Source organism: Odontomachus brunneus, unplaced genomic scaffold, assembly GCF_010583005.1.
Source record: "Odontomachus brunneus isolate Ranch 3 - 2012 unplaced genomic scaffold, Obru_v1 Obru_scaffold_114, whole genome shotgun sequence".
Lineage (NCBI taxonomy): Eukaryota > Metazoa > Arthropoda > Insecta > Hymenoptera > Formicidae > Odontomachus > Odontomachus brunneus.
In genome coordinates, this window is record NW_022639564.1 from 465,266 (window position 1) to 485,049 (window position 19,784).

Below are 19,784 nucleotides of genomic sequence, written 5' to 3' on the forward strand. Positions count from 1 at the left end.
TCGTCGCCTCCCTCTCTGCTCCTTCCTCAGCTCACTCCCTCTTGGCCGGTCCTGTTTTGGGAGCGAGAAACGAGCCGAGAGATCGTAATGTCGCACGTACGCCCGTATGGGATAAGAGCAACAGAGACTGAAAGCGCGATGCGAATAGCAAGTACGATATATTCACGGAGTCCGATACACCGCGAGCGTGCGTGAATACGCGTCCGCGCGCGTCTGAATGTGTGTGTTCGCGCGTGCGTGAGGCACACGCATGCACGTACGTGCGCCTCTTCCGCGGGAGGTCTTGCCATATGTGCACGCGCGCCATGTCTGCCCGCACCGTCGATAGAATTGTCGATGATGCCGCGGGTCGAGTGAAAAACAAAGCACGAGAAAAAGTGAATCGTGACGTAAGAAGGACACAATTGATAAACGAAGAGAATTTCACGGTAAAAATCATTGTGGAATTTAACCGCTGGACAAAAATTGGCAGTATCCAAATTACGTGCAGTAATTGACTATCCTTTCAGTCCTCGTATGTCCTGCTTATATTTTAGGAATTAAAATGTTCTGTTAAAAAATTTGCAATGTTTCTAAACTGAGAAAAAAGAATACCTGAAATATTAAAAAATATTTATTCGCACGCACGATGTGGATATTAATAACATATTTATTTTAAATTAAACTTCCGTTTGAGTGGGATAAATAATGGGAAAAGCAATGGTTTTAGGAAGATATATATATATATATATATATATATATATATATATATATATATATATAATATTTTCTCATTTGAAAGAAATTTCTTTTCTAGATGTGTAAAAATATATGTATAAACGCATATTTTTAACTTGTTTAATATTTCTTATTTTTTAGATATTTTTTTTGCCGGTGTGACGAAATTTACTATATTCGTTACCGCGATAGGCCTCATTGACAATTTACTAGAAACCTATAGCAAAATTGAAAAGAATTTATATGAAAAGAAAAAAAAATTATGATATCCTCTCGATTCGCTCGAAAAAGAACGCGTGCGGAGTTTAAGTTGCACCGACCACGCAATTATTTTCGCCGTCAACTTATCGATTTTATTCCAGCAGGACAATTATTTCCAGGTTATTTTTGGTTAATTTCGTTTTATTCCGGACTTTTTTATTTAAAAATTTCAACGCTGAAAGTTTTTTCTCTTTTTTAATGACCGTCCAATCGCCCCTCCTAAATTGACACGTTCACGTTGTAAAAGAGATGGTAATCGACATTCTCGTTTAAGGGTCGAGAATCGCGTGCGGTCCTTTAAAAACAGATCGCATGCGAGTGCGGTTTTGCTTCGACGATATTAAATGCGATATCAAACGAAAATTTCCTTGATTAATCGTAGCTTGTACGTTGTGCTCATGATAAATTACATCTAATATTATATTTTTCGTTAGACTTCTATCGGACAGTTTGATCGCGCTCCCTCCTGAATATTTCATAGGCCTGCGCGAAATCAGACAGCGATCAGTGCGCACACTGAAAAGAGGATTTACATTGTACCGTCGTTTACGTACACCCCGCTCAGACAGATATATACATTCACGTACAACAGATGGTGATACACACACACACACACACACACACACACAAATATATATATATATATATATATATATATAGAGAGAGAGAGAGAGAGAGAGAGAGAGAGGAAAATGTCGTTTTTCTGTCACACCGGCTTCTTTCATATCGAGAGCGCGAGATGAAAATTCCATTTGTAGCGTTTCCAAAGAATGTCAGTTTTTGCCGCGGTTTCCGTCGGAAATAAATTGCTTCTGTTTTGCACGCGGAACAGCGGGGAGCCGTCTTTCCGTTTTAACGCGATCAGCCATGATTGCACCACTCGGCGACGTAAGTAGACGGAAATGCTCGTGGGCGCGCCATTTAACGCGGGCCGTCGGGCGCGCGTAAAAATACGATCGACGCGGTCATAATATTTCGAATCGATTTCGCTCGCACGCGGCGGGCGCAAAGCGGGAACAAAGCGCACTTTAAAGCGTAAATGTTTTGCCGTAACGACGCGTGCAATCGCGCGTAGGAGGGAAAGTCAGCGGAGGGGCCGCACGGGAGGAGGATGACGCGAGCCGGTTGTCCCGGGGAAAAAAAATGGAAAAGCGTTACGAGTGCATTCATACGCGGCGAGGCAAAATGCCTCCGCGCAAAAGTGAATTTCGCGCGACATGAATTTGTATGCGCTTTCGGAAAACGCTTTCGAAAACAAGCGCGCCGTAACGGGCGCCTGCATCGGCGAGACGCATCACGTGCTGCGCTCAACATAAGACAATTAATTGCGAATAGCCGCCCAGGTCCTAGCGAGTGACACAGATGCACAGTCCCGCCGCTAAATACGAGACCGCCTGAATTTTATCTTTCTCTCTAAATTCATACGCAAATTTATCACGAGCTGAAAAGTAAACGGTCACGCATTTAGCGCCCCGGGCGTGCGGGATGTGTGCGTATATCGCGACATATCGGCACGTGGAAATATCGCTTTGAAAAAAATGTTTCGCAATAAAGGCCACTATCGACCGTTCTGTCGAGACAAAACAAAAAATAATGTCAAAGGCCATAATAACGATACGTGAACGATGCGTACTTGCAACGCATAAGAATGCACGCTTCCATTTTTGCTTGGTTCTGTTTGCATTTAGTTCGGTTCATATATCTCAAATGTAGATTATGCAAATACACACTGGTTAAATGGAACTTTCGACAGCTGGAAGCCTCTACTGTGTGTACACGTGCGTGTGTTGCGTGTGTTTACATATGTGTTGAAAGAGTCAATAACGCGCGCTGAGGTTCCACGCGAAAGGGGCCTTACACGCTGTCACATGTTGCGCACTGCCATGTAATTACCGGCTGATGTAAAAAAGAAAGAAAGAAAAAGAAACACATTCTCTTTTTTGTACGTTACTTCATGCGAAGCGGTTTGATTATACGGGAGCACGTCGGCTTTAAACATCGCATGTGCGCTCAAGTAGATCGATAGATACGCGTTCCCGGCGTTTAAGCGTACAGCAATACCCGCCTTAGTTCCGTGTATACTTGTTAAAGAAAAAAAAAAAGAAGAAAGAGGACGCACTTTGTTCTTTATATTGTTACTGTAAGCGCCGTGCAGAATAGTCGAGGCAGCCCTACGCTCTTGTGACACATCTCGAGCTAAATATAGGTTCGATCGAGACTGCGTATGCTAATATTGAACGCATTCTTCATAATTGGATAAATAAAACCTGAGAAGATGTTCACCTTCGCGCCGTTAAATGGGACATTAAACTGACGACGACACTATCGGATCTACTATAACGAGCGAAAACATGCGAACCAAGTCACACGGATCTTAATAATAGTCGAGCGATGTAATAAATTAACAACAACGTAATAATTATTGTCGCGTAATACTTGCGAAGCAGACATCGATGTGGACTGCGCTTGATGTCGAAAACGATTCAGGAGTGTTAACCTTTTGAGCCATAATGCGGGGCATTAGCGTCCCACCTATCTTTCTTTCATTTTTAGTGATTTTAACTAACTTATCGGCAAACATATATATCCATTATATTATTATTATATATACTCTCTCCCTTTTTCATAACTATAAAGAACTAAAGATAAGTGGAAACTAATTTGAATATTTAATTGTTAAATTAATATAAGTAAATAAAAATAAAACAAGAAAGCACTTTCTTCAGACAAAAATCATTTTAAGGCTATTAGGAATCAACACAGTTTACTGAGAACAATTAACAGTACTTTGCACATTTTTTGCAAAATTTTCTATGAACCCTATGTTTTACAGTAAATTATTGAAATATTGATAATATGTTTGCTACGAGTTAAAAACACACCTGTTAAAAACACAAATATCTCTTTTTTATCCCTAGAAATGTATGTAGTTTTCCTAGATACCCAACCACTATTATTGTTACTGTCTGGCATTACTGATTAATTATATCAAAATTGTGTAGGAAATGGACAAGAACTTGCAAGAGTCCATTTCAATTTAGAACAAAACTGCCCATTTCATGAGCAGTAAATTTGTTTATTAATCGATTTGACAATTTCGTTGCCTATTTGTTGTTTAGTTTTCGTTCGGTAAATGGTCTAGATTTTGCACATTTTTTGTGCGCAGTAACTGTACGGAAAGCGTTGTTATATCTTGATTGGGATCTGGACAGTTTTACTCATTAGTTACCAGACAGAAGTTAATATAACTGTTCAGCAATTGTTTAAAAGCTACATGAAATTTTTATCAGAGAATTTTTATGTAGGAAATGTCATTATTTCCGGATAAAAGTGAAATCGCAAATTTTGAAAACTTATTCGCCATTCCTAATTTTAACTCCTTAACTTCAAATTCGTAATTAGCGACCCCGAAATTCCCCATATGCCAAACTTGAGGAAACTTTACCGGAAAATAAAATGTAAGGCTCAAAGAGCTAAGTGCGGTTAACCTCTGTTTTTATGTTTTATTTGATACGTTGCAGCTCTAGTGCAGAGATTTCAGAGAGATTCATGTATATACATATTTAATTTATTTCGAACGTAACCTTTTTTCTGTTATGCACATATGGCAGATGCAAAAAAGTCGCGGTGGACCGCGCGCATCTACGGGAGGAGGGGTAAGGGGCAGGGAAGTGGGGAATCGTGTTACATAGTAAATATCGGCGGGAGAGGGAAGGGGATCATATCGCGCCCGTTCATACGACATTGCGCTGTGTATCGATCGCATCCTCTTCCTTTCCGCGCCGTTTCGGAGATTGCTTTATGCGGATTCGGTACGCGCGGTAATCACAGATGTTCGCGCGTATCACTGTCGGCGCGCCGCCATAACGGTCGTTTTTAATCGCGAGCTTAAACAGCAATGTAATTACGTGCGGAAGCGCAGTTTTCGCGCGCGATTAAAGGTAACCGCCGCATCGAACGATAATTGGATGCGATCAACATGATCGCGCCGCGCCGGAAAGTCACGGACGCCAAGCCACAATTGCGTGACATTGCTAGTGTGCTGACAGAAAGAAAGGCAATAACCTTTATTTACTCGCATGTTAATGGCCGGCCGAGATTATTTAGTCGTCGATCGCGCGCGCGGGCGGAATTGCTCGGGACAAGTCTCATTCGTCGTTAATGAATCGCTTTAAAATAACGCTCCGATCTCTCGAGAGAAATGAGTCGTGAGACGGAATTGAAATTACATCGCTCGGAGAAAAATTTACATTCCGCGCGACTTTGCCGTCCGCAAGTCGATTAAATTCTACATTAAATCTTGACTTTCCGTTCTGTGAGGGATTAAGCGTTGCGTGCCGGAAATTTTCACACGACCGTTCGACGCATTAGACGCTGAGGGAAGGGAAGGTGTTTACCGTGCGCAACGCCCACGCGAGCGTAATTTTCCAGCGAGGTTCCGCTCCTCTCCATATGCTAAAATGCGCGAAAAAAAAGACGGGAAAGTGAGAGGGAGCGACCAGGTTGCGCCAAGACGCCGGGAACGACGGAGTGTACATCACGGAGGAGTTGGATCGCGGCAGGATATTCCGTCGTGTGCCGTAATTACGCGGTATTACGAGCGGCATTACGTCGGGGATGTTACGTTAACGCGGGTTCGTGTTGTACGAGACGCGCGCGCACACGAATTAAGAAGACGGAATTAATGCGGAGCTGCAAATTCGCTCGCGCGACTGGCTTTACGACGACTATGGCACGGGCTGAAATATAAAGGCGTCTTCATGCGATCTGATGCGTGACCAAACTGACGAAGTTCTAAAAGGAAAAAAAACTAAGAAAATAATCGTCTTGTATAACCGATTTATCCGGCGACCAGACGAAAACTCGGTTGTAGGAACAGAGAAACTCCTGTAGAAGCTTTCTGTAGAAGAATTCGGTACATTGTTCTGAGTTATTTCAAACGAGTTTTAAAGCAGCCGAATGTTCAGAAGAATCTATCTGATAACGATATTGTACATCCTTTACGTTAAAATTGTATTTCTTCTTACAATATTGTTGTCGATCTATTCCTCGATTACAAAATACTATACACTGAGGGAAAAAAAGAAATAAAAAATATTTATTCGGCACTGATATAACATATATATACATATGTACTTACTTATACTATTATAAATATTTTCCTAAAAGAAAATGTAAATTTTCTTAAAATTTAGCTTCTACGAAAGCAATTGTTTTTTTATATTTCAATTTCTATTTAAATTCTATTTATAAATAAAAGAATTTATAAATTTAATTATAAGTATGCCTTTTTAGTACCTACCGAATGAATATTTTTTATTTTTTAGATATATTTTTTCTCACAGTATAATAATTTTTATTATAAAATTATCTTTTGTAAATATTGTATTATTATTCATTCTTCTATTCTTTTTAGTGATCAATTAAGTTATTATATCGTTTCTGAGTTATGAGTTTTCGTTCAGTTCCTGTTCAGCTACACAGAATAAGATTTTTTTTCAGTATGACGTCGCGACTTTGCACGGAAAATATTGAATGAAAAGTCACTGCGGTCTACGTCCATATGAAAAATTAAAACCTGATCCGCTTCAACTAGAAACTAATCGAGTTTGTACCTTGTATATGTCGAAGTTATTCTCAACTTCTCCGGCGAATTCTCGTTACAGATCGCGTAAAATAGGCTTAAAGAACACGGGGAAAGGAGAGTGTTCGTCGCCCGCTCGTCGGCTCCTCTAATGCCCGCATATTTCGCGACACGTCGTGCGGAGAGACAGCGACTCCGGAGTCGCGCAGCGCGTGATATTTCTCGCGCGCGACGTTTCATGCATACGGCATCGATGACGATTTTTCAACGCGACTTCTGCGGTGACGGACCGCCGTACTTGCTTTCCGCACATTTATTACCCGGACGGTGTGAGATCATTGAAACCTCCGGCAAATAAGGCAACGTAGAGATCTCAGAACCGAAGTTGACTCGGAAACGAAATTGATTATCACGGGACGATTTAAGTGCTACGTATACGATCAAATGATATTCTCTGTACTGTTCAAACGACAGTCTCTGTATTGTCCACATAATCAAATGTCGAATTATTTCAACAGATTTGAACATTGCACTAAAAACACTGAATATGTTAAAGAACGCGAGGAAAGAAACGCGCAATAGCCATCTCTCATATTTATGTTTTCAGTTTATATTTTCAGTTTACTACGTGCATCACATGCTACATTTATCGCGACAAAAATTTTTATTTATGTGCATAACGGTGGATGTACATTACATATCGCAAAAGTCTATGATGAGAACGCTTAACAAATGACCCTCGCAATGACCGAAATACGAAGGATGCAAACATAGCCTACATTATATGCTTATCTAGATTAAAAAGCGAAACGAAAATTTCACTTACGCGATGTCCGACCGGTCAAGGCCGACCTCGATTTTCATTGAAAGCGAAAGAGATGGCAGACGCGGCAAGAGCGCGGCGACCTTTCGCGGAGAAATTCCGAATAAGATCGCGGATCGTCGATTAAAAATGCTCGCTCATTCGAGTCGTATGGGCGAGCCAAAGCACTACTCTCGCGGTAAGAAATCGGCGAAGGACGAGCGAGCGAACGCGCGGAGGAGAAAGTCGTTGACGGAATAGCTGGGGGAACACGCTGGATGTCAGCTGACAGAAACGAAGGCCGCGAGCGGCGAAACACCAAGCGCTGATGAATCGCAATACATCACGACGAAAGTAACGGCCGTGCTCCGAAAAATGCGACATGACATCTGTCATATTTAGTCACCGCGTTCCTTCGCGTTCACCGCATTTAAAACGTCGCATGATCGGAATTACCTTGAACCTTAAGAGGAAGAAGTCTATTTTAGGATCACGTAAGGCAGCACATGCTAATAAGAATTTCAATAGCGATTAATAGTCTACGTTATATACACGATCGGAAAGTGTCTCTGGAATGTGGGTCAAGAGCCTGGCCGAGCACATGGCAGCGCTTTTAGCGTCTAAATTAATCACGGCGATAATAAACCGATATTAGACGCGGGCGAGAGGAGAATGACGGCCGAAGGAGGAAGAAAGAAAGAGAAGGAGAGAGGGAATAACATAGACAGCGAGAAAGATAATGGAATGAATCACTGCGAATAACAGAGCGAAGCGGCGTGTCATGAGCGGACAACGGCTAACGTCACGTCAAAGTTGACGTCCGGTGACCCCGATGGCTATCTCGACTTCACAGACACAAGTAAAATACAGGAACTTACCCGATGTGCAGCCGTAGCCAAGGATTTCCAAGAGGAACGATAACTTCGCCACAGGGGCAAGAATCACGTGGACGTCAACGAATCGACACGCGATGTTACGCGATAACACGACAATAACACGACGATAACACGGCGGCAGGCCTTCGACTATCTCTTAGCGGTGTCTGGCGACATATTCTTCTTCCGACACGACACGGCAGGCTGCTCTCTTGGCTGCTCCTCGGCGAGATGATCAGATATTCGCTGACATGTGCGTAGAGAGAACGAGAGACACGACGAGCCCGCACTCGCGATTATTACACGGCTAACCGGAGAGAGAAGTAACGAGGAAGAGACAGATGGAGAAAGACGCGGCCGAATTTCTTGCCCGACAGAAGCTACCCGATCGCGCGCGCTTCCCGTACCGCCGCCGAGTGTAACGCACCGAGCGTAGCACTGCGCGCACTGACTGCTCTCGCTCCGTTCACCAAGGCGATAAACAAACTCACCGTGTCTCCCTCTCGCCGCGACTCCCCGTCCACACTGGCGCTTGCGTCCTTCTCGCTCGCACGCGGGATCTCGCGTTCTCACCCGCGCTCCAACCCTTGCAACGCGCTCGCGATCCTCGTCGCACTGAGGCGCGCGCTGACTCGACTGTCCCACTCTGCGGCGCGCACGCGCCTCCTCTCCGTCGACCCCCTTCCCCTCCATAAGCGAACTTTACGTCACACTACTGCCAGCAAGGACGTCTCCCCCCACCAGCGCGAGTGTGACGCGCTTTAGAGTAGCTTATAATCACTAATGTTTTTTTCTCGTGACTTGCACTTGAAGGAGAAGTAACGAGTATTGTTCACCGCCTTTAAGAGATATAGATGCGACAAATATGCGGCTGAATAATGGCTGCATTCAGCGGAAAGAGCAGCTCAGTGAGTGCTCTTGAGTGATTATTGTCTATGACTGGAGTATTCTTTTAGATTTATCAGAACCAGAAGTATTTACCAATCAGGAACGATAATCATTAAGCGCTCCTTAAGCCGCTCTTCCCGCTGAGTGTAGCCAATGGTTGCGTTCAGCAGAAAAAGCTGCTTTGCAACTGTTGTAAAATTCGTGAATCTGATTGGTACATGCTCTTGGATTCAACTAAAATTAAGAGCATACTCCAATTAGATTCACGAATTTTACAACAGTTGCAAAGCAGCTTTCTCTGCTGAACGCAACCAATGTTTCATATGACAAGGCTTCGAAACTCGCACAGTCCGCATAGTACCCAAGCGTTCCTCATGGCGCCATCTCGTGGCTGTACTAAGTAATAAACCGCGAATTGAAGTAGCAGGTGTCGGTAAAACTGTATAAGAGCATAAATATGATAACGCAATAACTTTCGATTTTACCGACTGTCTGCATCAATTCCTCTATTCTTCTACCTCTGTCACACTTGCTGCTTACGTGTTAAAAAGAAACAGACAGATATAAATTTAATTCAAGTTCGCAAATGAAAGTCAGACACGCTCGGCAAATAAAAGTCGTAAGCTTATACTACCTGCGGCAAGATATCACTGATATTCATCCACAGGTCGAAAGTGTAATACGCAGCGATTTGAACTCCTAACTGCCATAACCAACAAATACGCGATACTTTGACCGGCATTCCCTAGCGTCCTGTTACGTCAGATGCTGTTCACGGCGGCTGTTTAACGATGTTCCTCACATACACATACGCGTGAGATTTACTTTCGGCACTCTCGACGATAATGTGGACGAGAGGCTCGCCTGAGGCGAGTTGAAATCGTGGCAAGCGCGGAGTTTATAATGGAAACTGAATTGTCGCGTCGCGATTGACTCGTTGACTAATCACATCATAGTGAAAGCGTCTGAAATTCGAACGGCATTTCACACAAAATCACCACTAGCCCGTCCCGCGAGCTATTCGCGATTTTTTAAAGTATCTTGCTTGAATATACAGAGAGAGAAAGAGAGAGAGAAAGAAAGAGAGAGAGAGAGAGAGAGAGAGAGAGAGAGAGAGAGAGAGAGAGAGAGAGACTTACTTTTAGTACTTTTTACGATACATACACTTGAACTTCCTTGTATTGCTTGAAAACATACAGTGAGCCTCCTAACCATCGTCGTAATCCATCAAGTGAACACGGCATTCCCGATCCATGAAATGTCCACTAAAGCTCATTCTACAATGGCAGTAAGCATTAAAAAGTAGGAAATAAGAATAAGAAATTGACCGATCATAATTGATTATTCTTTTTATATTTGACTGTGACTGACCAATTTCTTACTTCTTACTACTTACTATCATTGGAGAATGGGCTTTACGGCAATTATCTGACCATATTTTGCTGTGACAAACACACGAGACTTACTCACGGCACTCCCGACGATGACTCGGACGCGAGACTCACTGGGCGAAACGAAATTGTGGCAAACGCGGAGTAGTTTCTGGAATTTAAATTGTCGCGTCGCGATTGGCTTGATTATGGTGACAGTAGAGTTTTTCGGAAGCGGCACACTTCACACGAAACCGCTACTAGTCCGTCCCGCGATCTATTCACGCTTCGTGATTTTTCGACAGTATCTTACCTGAATACACGGCGAGAGATTTATTTTCGGTACTTCTGGCGATAACACTCGCGCCTAAAGTTCCTCGCGTGGCTCGAAAGCGCAAAAGTATATTGTGAGTCTTCTAATCGTCATAACCCAACAAGTAGACTCGGCATTCCACGAAATGTCCACTTACAGTGACTGTCTGACCATATTTTACCGCGACAAACGCGCAAGACTTACTTGCGGCACTCCCGACGATGACTCGGACGCGAGACTCACCCGAGCGAGCCAAAATCGCGGTAAATACGAGGCGGTTTGACGAATACAAATCACCGCGATCACTCCGCAACTGACTTCTCTCTCTTTCTCTCCATAGATGGCTCCAGGCGGCTAATAAGGTTTCTACTCCAACATCATTCAACGTTAGATGTATTATATTAATTTGACATTTACATCTCCGATTAATAGATGACCCTGAATGTTTCTTGGAAATAATTCTAAGTTATTTTCTAAAAAAATCACAGATTACATACAAATAGATTCGAACAAGTTTTTACGCTACGGCAATTAAGCCTTGTGTCCACAATGCTAGAAATTCCGAGATCTAGATCCGAGAAAAAAGCAACCAATTCATTTGCAGCTTTTACGAAAAGGCGACAGTTTTATTGGTTGTACGTTTCTCAGATAGAAATCTCGGACTGATTTCTAACATCGTGGACACAAGGCTTTAGACCGGAATTTGACCAACAACACGAAACGAAAAATCTCGAAGTATGACAAGTCAATACTTGAATCGATATTCGATAGTTCGTCTTTATTGGCAAATAATCGTGGATCTATGATTATTTGTGTCGATCTATATTAATTATTCTTATTTCGTTTACTAATCGGAAAAATGCACTTAATATTTTACAAAAAGGAATTTCTGGATTACACATAATAAGTGTACATATTCATGCATCATGACTGATTATTTCGACGGAACTACGTCCTCAAAAAATAACCAACACTTATGATACACGATTATTTAGACACATTGTGCGTAATTGAAAAATTTGTTTGGAACTAACTAAAGTTATGAAATTATAAGGCTATTTAGGCTATTTTATTTATATAAAATATTAAGGCCGGATTACAAAAGATATTGAATAAATAACGGTTCATAGGCAAATCTATAATAAATGGTGCTCTCAAGCACATTTATACATTACAAATAGTTTGTAACTATAAATAAAGAGAGAGAAAGATCTTAGAGTGTTAATCGTTGCAATAAATTAAAATTAATAATTTATATGTTAACTAATAATCATCGAGTAGAGAAATATTGAAATTGTGAGAGAGTAATTGAAACTCTTAGGCCCGTATTCTGAGTTCTCTTTTAACGATAAATGAGTCTCTAAAAGAGGCTTAGGAGCCACCTGATTGGCTGAGAAGCTACATTTAAGGCACTTTTATCGATAAAAGAGGATTCAGAATATAGGTCTTAGAGAGAGACAACCTCCAAATACGAAATAAACAATGCCATAGTGCCTCCAGCGTTGCGTTGAAACTACTTTGAACAATCATGCGGAATATTGCTTCGATCGTAAAAACATTTGTAAAAGTAAGATCTACGCATAGGAATCGAATAGGAATGACTGTATTCAGTGATAAAAGCAGCTCAGTCAGCGCTTATCCCCGTTTCTACTAACTTAACCGGCTGGTTATTTCAACGGAATTGACCAATGGTATTTGTTAATTCTAAACAAAAAGAAATGCGATTGGTCAGTTTCGTTGGAATAACCAACCAGTTAAGTTAATTAAAGTTGATAGAAACGGGCATTAGTAATTATTGTCTGTGATTGGAGCATTTTTTAAAATTCTTGATATCCAGAAGCATGTACCAATCAAGAGTGATAATTACTAAACACTCACTTACTTTGAGTTACTTTTTCCGCTGAATGCAGCCAATGGTCCAAGAAACATCTAATAACAATTTATAAAGTTAATACAACATTAAATGCTAATTACCAGGATTGGGTAGTAACTAGTTAAAAAGTTAAAAGTTAAGATAAAAAGTTAAAAAGTTAAATAGCTTTAACTTAACTTAGTTACATTTTTACACTCTTAACTTTTAACTTAACTTAGTTACATTTTATCGGTAATTATTAACTTTCAATTATCTTGAAGTTAACCATGCCATAAAAGTGTCACGAGACGTCGAAAGGTTGTTCAGTGCAGAGGGCTCATTTTCAACAATCTTCGAATATGTTTGTTCGAGTGATGCGCTACAAGAGCATACGCGCGACTATCATATTTAAATAAAATTTTATGCACAACTATTTGCAAAATGTGGCTGTGTAGCGACCTCGGTTCCGAAAAATGTCCGATAAAAATTTCAAAAAAACATTATTACTTAAATTTAATAAATATCTGTAAATAAAACATGTTTTCAAATAAAGTGTATATTTTTTTCCGTTATTTGTAAAACTGAAACCCTGAAGTCATGAAATAAAACAAATTTAACTTTTAAATTCTTAATTACTTTTTTTTATTAACTTAACTTTTAATTCAATTAATTTTATTATGGGTTAACTTTATCTTAACTAAGTTAAATTTTCAAAGCCATTAACTTTAACTTAACTTAGTTAAAAAAAAAGTTAACTTACCCAACCCTGCTAATCATTCATGTGCATTAGCGGGTCATACAACTGCAGCAAGAATTTTGACCCCTAATATCGGATGGTAAAGCAAACCTAGTTAGAAAGTGGCTCCACCACTCGTGTCAGTTGTATCAGCCACGACGCAACGGAGATTCTCTTTCATTTTATTCGTGACTTGTACGGAATATTAAGCAACATGGTACGTATATATCGAGATGTTCTCGAATTTTAATCCGTAAAAATCGTAATAATCCGTAATTATTGGTCGAAAATTAATCAGTGCTCGTCTCACGCGTGATTTATCTGGTGCGGGAGTGCGAATATTGATCGGCCACGAGTCGCCGTGATTATGATTTTAAGTTTAGGTTATGTTCGGGCTGCGATCACACAACAATTGTGCACGATACAATTTAAGCTCAGTTCCACAACCTCTAGTTAACTTCACTGACCGGTTATTCCATTGGACTTGATCGCATTTAGCGTTAAAAAGAGTTAATTAGAATTAACCAATCATTGTTGAGACTTAACCGATAGTTAAAATTAAATAGAGGTTGTGGAACTGGGTCCTTCACGTGCCATTGCGTGGTATTGTTGGCTGATATTATTTTTCCACCGTTTACAGAGTCGTGTCAGAACGAAGACAGTCAAAAAGGCTGCGAAGCTGATCATTGAGAAGTATTATCCACGTCTCACGTTGGATTTTCATACCAACAAGAGAATATGTGAGGAGATCGCTATTATTCCCAGCAAATCTCTGCGCAACAAGATTGCTGGGTAAGTTTTAACCCAATATTAAATAAATTACAACTTTAAACAGCTTATGTTATTGTTATTCTGCTATATGATCAGTGATTGTGTTTAACAGAGAGCTGCTTTGTACTCGTAAAATTTTTGAATCTGATTAGTATATGCTCTTGGATTCAGCAAAGATTAAAAGCATACACTAAAAGATTCACGAATTTTACAACAGTTATAAAGCAGCTCTCTCTACTGAATGCAGTTAATATTGAAGAAAGTTTACATGTGTTGTGAGCTATGAGAGTAACTGCAAATACTTAAGCCTAATCTACAATATGTTCTTTGCTTCCTGCTTCTTTCTCTTTATCTCTTTCTGATTCAAACCTTAAGCTTTAAGCTAGAAAAAGATAGAAGACAAGAAACAGAACGCAAAGAACATATTGTAGGTTAGGCTTTAAAGTTGTTTGCTAGTTTAAGTAGATTATATATTTATATGGATAAAATAATTGTTATTATATTTTTGTTAGATCTTATATCTTTGTTACATTTCTTTGTTAGATTTGTCACTCACCTGATGAAGAGGCTTAGGCACAGTCAGGTACGTGGTATCTCCATCAAGTTGCAGGAGGAAGAGAGGGAACGCAGAGACAACTATGTTCCTGAGGTCTCTGCCTTGGAGCACGATATCATTGAGGTTGATCCAGAAACCAAGGAAATGTTGAAGATGCTCGAGTTCAACAACATCACTGGACTCCAACTCACCCAACCTGTACCACAATTTAGCAGGCGTTCTTAAATAATTACTTTTTCATTCGATAAACATGGTTGGTTTTGCATTTTTCAATAAAATTGCAAACTAACGTACACAATTGTGCGTGTCGTATTGTACTTGCCGTCGTTCAACTCTTCGTGAACCTTGCTCATGGATAACCTCAAAAATGTATTCCGTGTTGAAAGCGGTCTCAAATGATTACGGATTCGATCAAGTTTTCGTAATTACCAGTAGCCGAGTGTAACCGGTGTTCAAAGTAGTATTGCGTCGAAGGAGACAATCGAAAAACGATACGATTCATAAAAGCGATGTAAGAGGAAAAAAAAAGAACAAAAGACGAGATGACGCGCATGCGCTCAGTTCACCATTTTAATCGTACTGGACGAAGCATGCGACGATTGTCACAACCCCAGTCCCAGTGCATTAGAACAGAAACGCTCCTGTGGGCTACATGAAATATAAACGGTAAAACTTTGTGATCTCGCGACTCTGCGTCACACACACGGACGCGGATAATTACGTTATTGTCGCGCACGTGGGAATAACGTCAAGAACGTCGTCGCAAATCGCATAATTTTCTCGTGTCTCGTTTTTGCTACGTCTGTCCTGTCCCTACTCGAAGAATATCGATTGCCTCTAGTTATGCGAGATATCGACGTTATCGTCGACGAGAGTATCGTAAGATATAAAGCTGAGGAACGCCATATTAACAATCATATTAGACGAGAGAGTGTTGAAGCGAGAACCTGGGTAGTTCAATGGTTTAGAGCAGTCGCTCGGCAAGCGAAAGACCCGGGTTTCAAGTCCCGGTCCGGCAAACTCCGGTTTCCGATATACTTTTCTCTCCGTCTCTTACATTAGCATACTGCGCGGCTGATGGGTCGATCAAAGCGTAATTTTCTCATGTCGCCGGGTCAGCGACAGTGAACCCCACGAGCTCCGCACAACCGTCGTCCTATACGCGTCAGTCTTAACGAGATCGATCAGCGAAAATTAGCGGCGGCATGTCGCAGAGTATAGATCCGCGTCTGCGGCGAAAAACGTCGCTGTGTCTGCACCCGCGGCATCGAGTCGGCCCGCGAGAGGCTGCGCGCCCCAAGGCTGGGGAAACCTAGCGCAACCTGGTGTCGTGCGCGGCAAGCCGCTCGGTCGGTGGAGAAAGCGAGAACGAAGCGGAGGAAGAAGAAAGGGCGCGACACGACTCGCTCGTGAGACAGAGAGAACGCGATAGATGAAGGAAGAAACGGCAGTTACGACGACGACGACGACGACGGCGACGACGACTTCGGGAGTGCGGCGGCGAGAGCAGCGCTTCAGGGCTGTTGGGGGACGGGAAGGGGAGCTTGCACGGCAAGTCTTGGAGTCAGTCGACTATTAGTGGTCTGTGACTCTGGAGGTGGGCCGACCACCGCAGAACCGAGCCGGACTGAGCTCGGTCGCGCTCGGCCGGCAGTCGGGGCCAGTCGGCCGCACCGCCGCTCTCTTCGGATCGTCGCGTCGTGCCGCGCCGCGCCGCGTCGCGTCGCGTCGCGTCGCGCCACTCGCTCGCTCGCTCGCTCTCGCTCTCACATCGCGTTCCTGCCTCTCAGTACGTTATACGCCGCGCAACGAGAACGGTCTTGCGTTTCCGCTTGTTTTATTTTTTTCGTTAAAGGCGTCGCGAGGCTACTCGACGTCGCGCTATGTGACGGGATATCGCGGGGCACCGCAGTGTGTACCCCGTCGCCTCTCTCCTCTGCGTGTATTGTTTCCTTTCGGGTCGGCTCTCCTGTCCTCGCCTCGCCGGCGCGTACCCCGGATCCCTCGCCCTTTACCGAGACCTACCCTATCTCCCCCTCTGCCTCCGCACCACTCTATCCCCGTGTCTCCCCTACCCATCTTGTCCTTCCCCTCTAGTCGACCCTCGTTCACCGTTCCGTCGTGGAAAGAGAGAAAGACGGATTACCTCGTGAACGCGCGTACACGACGACGAGGGGGCCACGAGGGCCCCGTGGAAAAGCGTGCTTGGCGAAAACATGGAGTGCCCGCACCTTGGTCAAAGTGTGCGACTCGGCGATGACGACGTAGACGCGAGTTGTGCTCTGAAGGATCACCCGTTCGTCTGCGCAGGTAAGGCTCGCACAAAGCGACGAGACTGCCTTCTACCGATTCTAAGCTCGCTCGGGACGGGAGAGAAGGAGAGCGAGGGATAGAGTTAGACGGATAGAGGGGAACCGACTCGTCTCTCTCCCGAGCGATCCTTTCTTTCCTACGTCGCGCCAACTCCGTTTTGCACGTTGTTCGTCTCTTCCCGGAGCCCAGGGTCTCTCCTCGCTCTCTTTCTTTCTCTTTTTCTCGTTCTCTCTCTCTCTCTCTCTCTCTCTCTCTCTCTCTCTCTCTCTCTCTTTCTCTCTCTCTCTCTCGGGTCTGTCTTCCGCTCCCTTTTACGCTCTTCTTCCTCTCGCAAATATACGAGCGTCATACACACATGCACACACGCGCGCGCGCACGCGTTCGTAGCAGCTCTTTCTCTTTCTCTCTCGCGCTTTTTCTCTGTACCCTTCCCCCTATCTCTTCCACACGCTCTCATACACGCTCCTTGCTACGTTCCGTCTCTCTCCATCCCGTGACCCAGGCCCCGGCCGTTCCTCTCGCGGCCTTGAGCCGTCGTAGCCGACGAGACGGAGCGGATCGTCGCTGCTGTTTCCTCCGGGAAACGCGCACTTCGCAAAAAGCGATGGACGTTGATCTACTACGTCCGTGCGCTTCCACGACGCCGCTATTATCGGTTGGCCGCGATGCTCCGTTTGACGTACGAACAACGAGCGAGTGACGTATCTTACGGATCGAACTCGTTGCGCGAGGATATGTGCATATATGTACATAACGCGCGCTCATACACACACAACACATTCTCTTTCTTTCTCTCTCTTTCTCTCTCTCTCTCTCTCTCTCTCTCTCTCTATCTCTATCTCTCTCACAGCGCATGTACGCGTGAGACGTATCGCGTCGTACGCCTTGCAAACGAGCGAGCGGTACAACACTGGGCTTCTAGATGTACACGACACGTCCGTGTACACGTTCATTCTCGCATGTTGTGTCGGGATCCCATGGCTCGCGGTTCCGCGTGCGCGAGAGAGTGCGACGGCGAGATTGGTGGTGGAGCAGTATAGAGATACGTGATGTGATGTTATGTGGTGTCGTGTCATGTGCGCGTGTGCGTCGTCCTGCTGGGAGTTCTCAGTATGCGGCGCGCGGCCGTCATTGGAAAATCAATACCAGACGGCACTAATCAGCTGGCCCAAGACCCGTCATTAGAACTTGCCGGCTATAACGGTCCACCACCGCTCTCTTTCGCAACTTGCCTGTTCGCGACAGTTTCTCGCTAGAATCCCACGTCCGCGAAAGGGTAGAGGGGAGAGACGAGTGAGTGAGTGAATGAATGAGAGAGAGAAAGAGAGAGGGGAAGGGAATAAAAGAGAGCGGCGTGCAGTAGGAAAATATAGAATCGTCCATGCAGAAACTTCGATGACGAACAATCGATGACGTTCTCTGGAGGGAGAAAAGGGAACCCTGATATCTGTGTGTGTGTGTGTGTGCACGCGCGCGCGCGCGCGCTCGGATATAGGACCTTCGTCCTTCGAGTCAGACAGTGACATTGGTCGTGCTCCGTTCCGAGGTATCGATTTAAAAATACGTGGACGCCAGTCAATTAGGGGCATGCTATAGAGACACAGAACTGTTGTCGTAAACATTAAAAGTTCGACCGATGCCCCTTCTCTCTCTTCGTGATCTTTTCGTGAACTTTTTTGTAGCTTCATTGGAAACGATTCGGTTCAGTCTTGACACTGACATCAACCGATGTCGACAATCGAGTTAAGGCGACGTTTATAACATTTTGCTGATCGGGTCAAAAAACACGTAATGTACCAAGTATTGCGAGCATCGCGGATTACAGATTGCGCGGGCGACGGATAAGTGTTATCGCCGACCACAGCGTGAGTTGTGTTAAAGTGCCGGCGTTTACGAGACAATGCACGACGCTGTGACCCGGAGGCGTGCAGGACGGGGGAGGAGAACGCGCGAGAGAGAGGGCAAGCCGACGACGATCGTTCGAGAGGAGAGGAGAGCCGCCCCTCGGAGGCCGTGAAATCGACAACGGCCACGACCGACGAGAGAGAGCTCGTTCTTCCTCGAATCCTGGTGCGATCCTCCGCGGCACCACATCGAGCTCCTTCCTTTCTCTTTGCGCGACCTCGGGACTATATTTATCCGAAACGTGCGCGTTTTTTCTCCCCTTGCGCGTCCACCGTCGACGTAGCCCCACCTTGCCCCTCTGAATCCCCTTGCCTGTTTCCCCCCCTTCTGCCCGCCTCTGCGCACGGCCTCCCCCTCCCCCGGCATGGCACGAACCCTCATAGATCGGCGCAATTGAAGTCGCAAAGTACAACTGCCCGGCTCCACCCGGCTTAGCTAATTCGTTCGGTGATTCGCGTTTTTCCGTGTGTCGGTGATGCCTTATGTAAGTCGATGCCATTATCGATTCCCGGTATCGTCGGTGACGAATGCTCTCGTGCCGGTGTGACACGCGTCGCGATTCGCTTCTTTTGCGCAAAGGATGCGTCGCGAAAGGCAGAAGCGTCTTTGTTTTCCTGAAAAGAGCGAAATTTCGCGTTTCGAACGCGAAAGTGTACCTCGCGGGAGAGATGATATAATTACGACAAACGGTGACTTGTGCGAATAAAAGCCGCGCTTTATCTTACATAAATGGCAATGACGTTAATTGATAAGTTTATTGATATTGGATTAATTAATTGATAGTTGGAGAGAGAGAGAGAGAGAGAGAGAGAGAGAGAGAGAGAGAGAGAGAGAGAGAGAG

At 44.0% G+C, this 19,784-nt stretch overlaps 3 protein-coding genes across 7 annotated transcripts in view; 2 read left to right on the top strand and 1 right to left on the bottom strand.

The window, feature by feature from the left end:
* LOC116849386 (furin-like protease 2) overlaps positions 1-9,073 on the bottom strand; it is a 474,332-nt gene extending 465,259 nt beyond the window's left edge. For 4 of the 5 annotated variants that reach the window (XM_032826504.1, XM_032826507.1, XM_032826506.1 and 1 more), the window contains exon 1: positions 8,243-8,724. The gene's annotated coding sequence lies outside the window, so the exon portion shown is untranslated. The other variant, XM_032826505.1, reaches the window with a different exon arrangement.
* Positions 9,074-13,529: 4,456 nt separating this feature from the next.
* On the top strand, positions 13,530-15,023 carry LOC116849394 (40S ribosomal protein S17). The gene is made up of 3 exons (XM_032826521.1): positions 13,530-13,615; positions 14,039-14,190; positions 14,713-15,023. Exons 1-3 carry the CDS (start codon positions 13,613-13,615, stop codon positions 14,948-14,950), a joined length of 393 nt encoding a protein of 130 aa, XP_032682412.1. The 5' UTR covers positions 13,530-13,612; the 3' UTR covers positions 14,951-15,023.
* Positions 15,024-16,284: 1,261 nt separating this feature from the next.
* Positions 16,285-19,784, top strand: part of LOC116849393 (ubiquitin carboxyl-terminal hydrolase 3-like) — a 16,548-nt gene continuing 13,048 nt past the window's right edge. Inside the window, exon 1 of the mRNA XM_032826520.1 lies at positions 16,285-17,035. Coding sequence (XP_032682411.1) covers positions 16,942-17,035 — 94 coding nt within the window. The 5' untranslated portion in view covers positions 16,285-16,941. The remainder of the gene's footprint in view (positions 17,036-19,784) is intronic.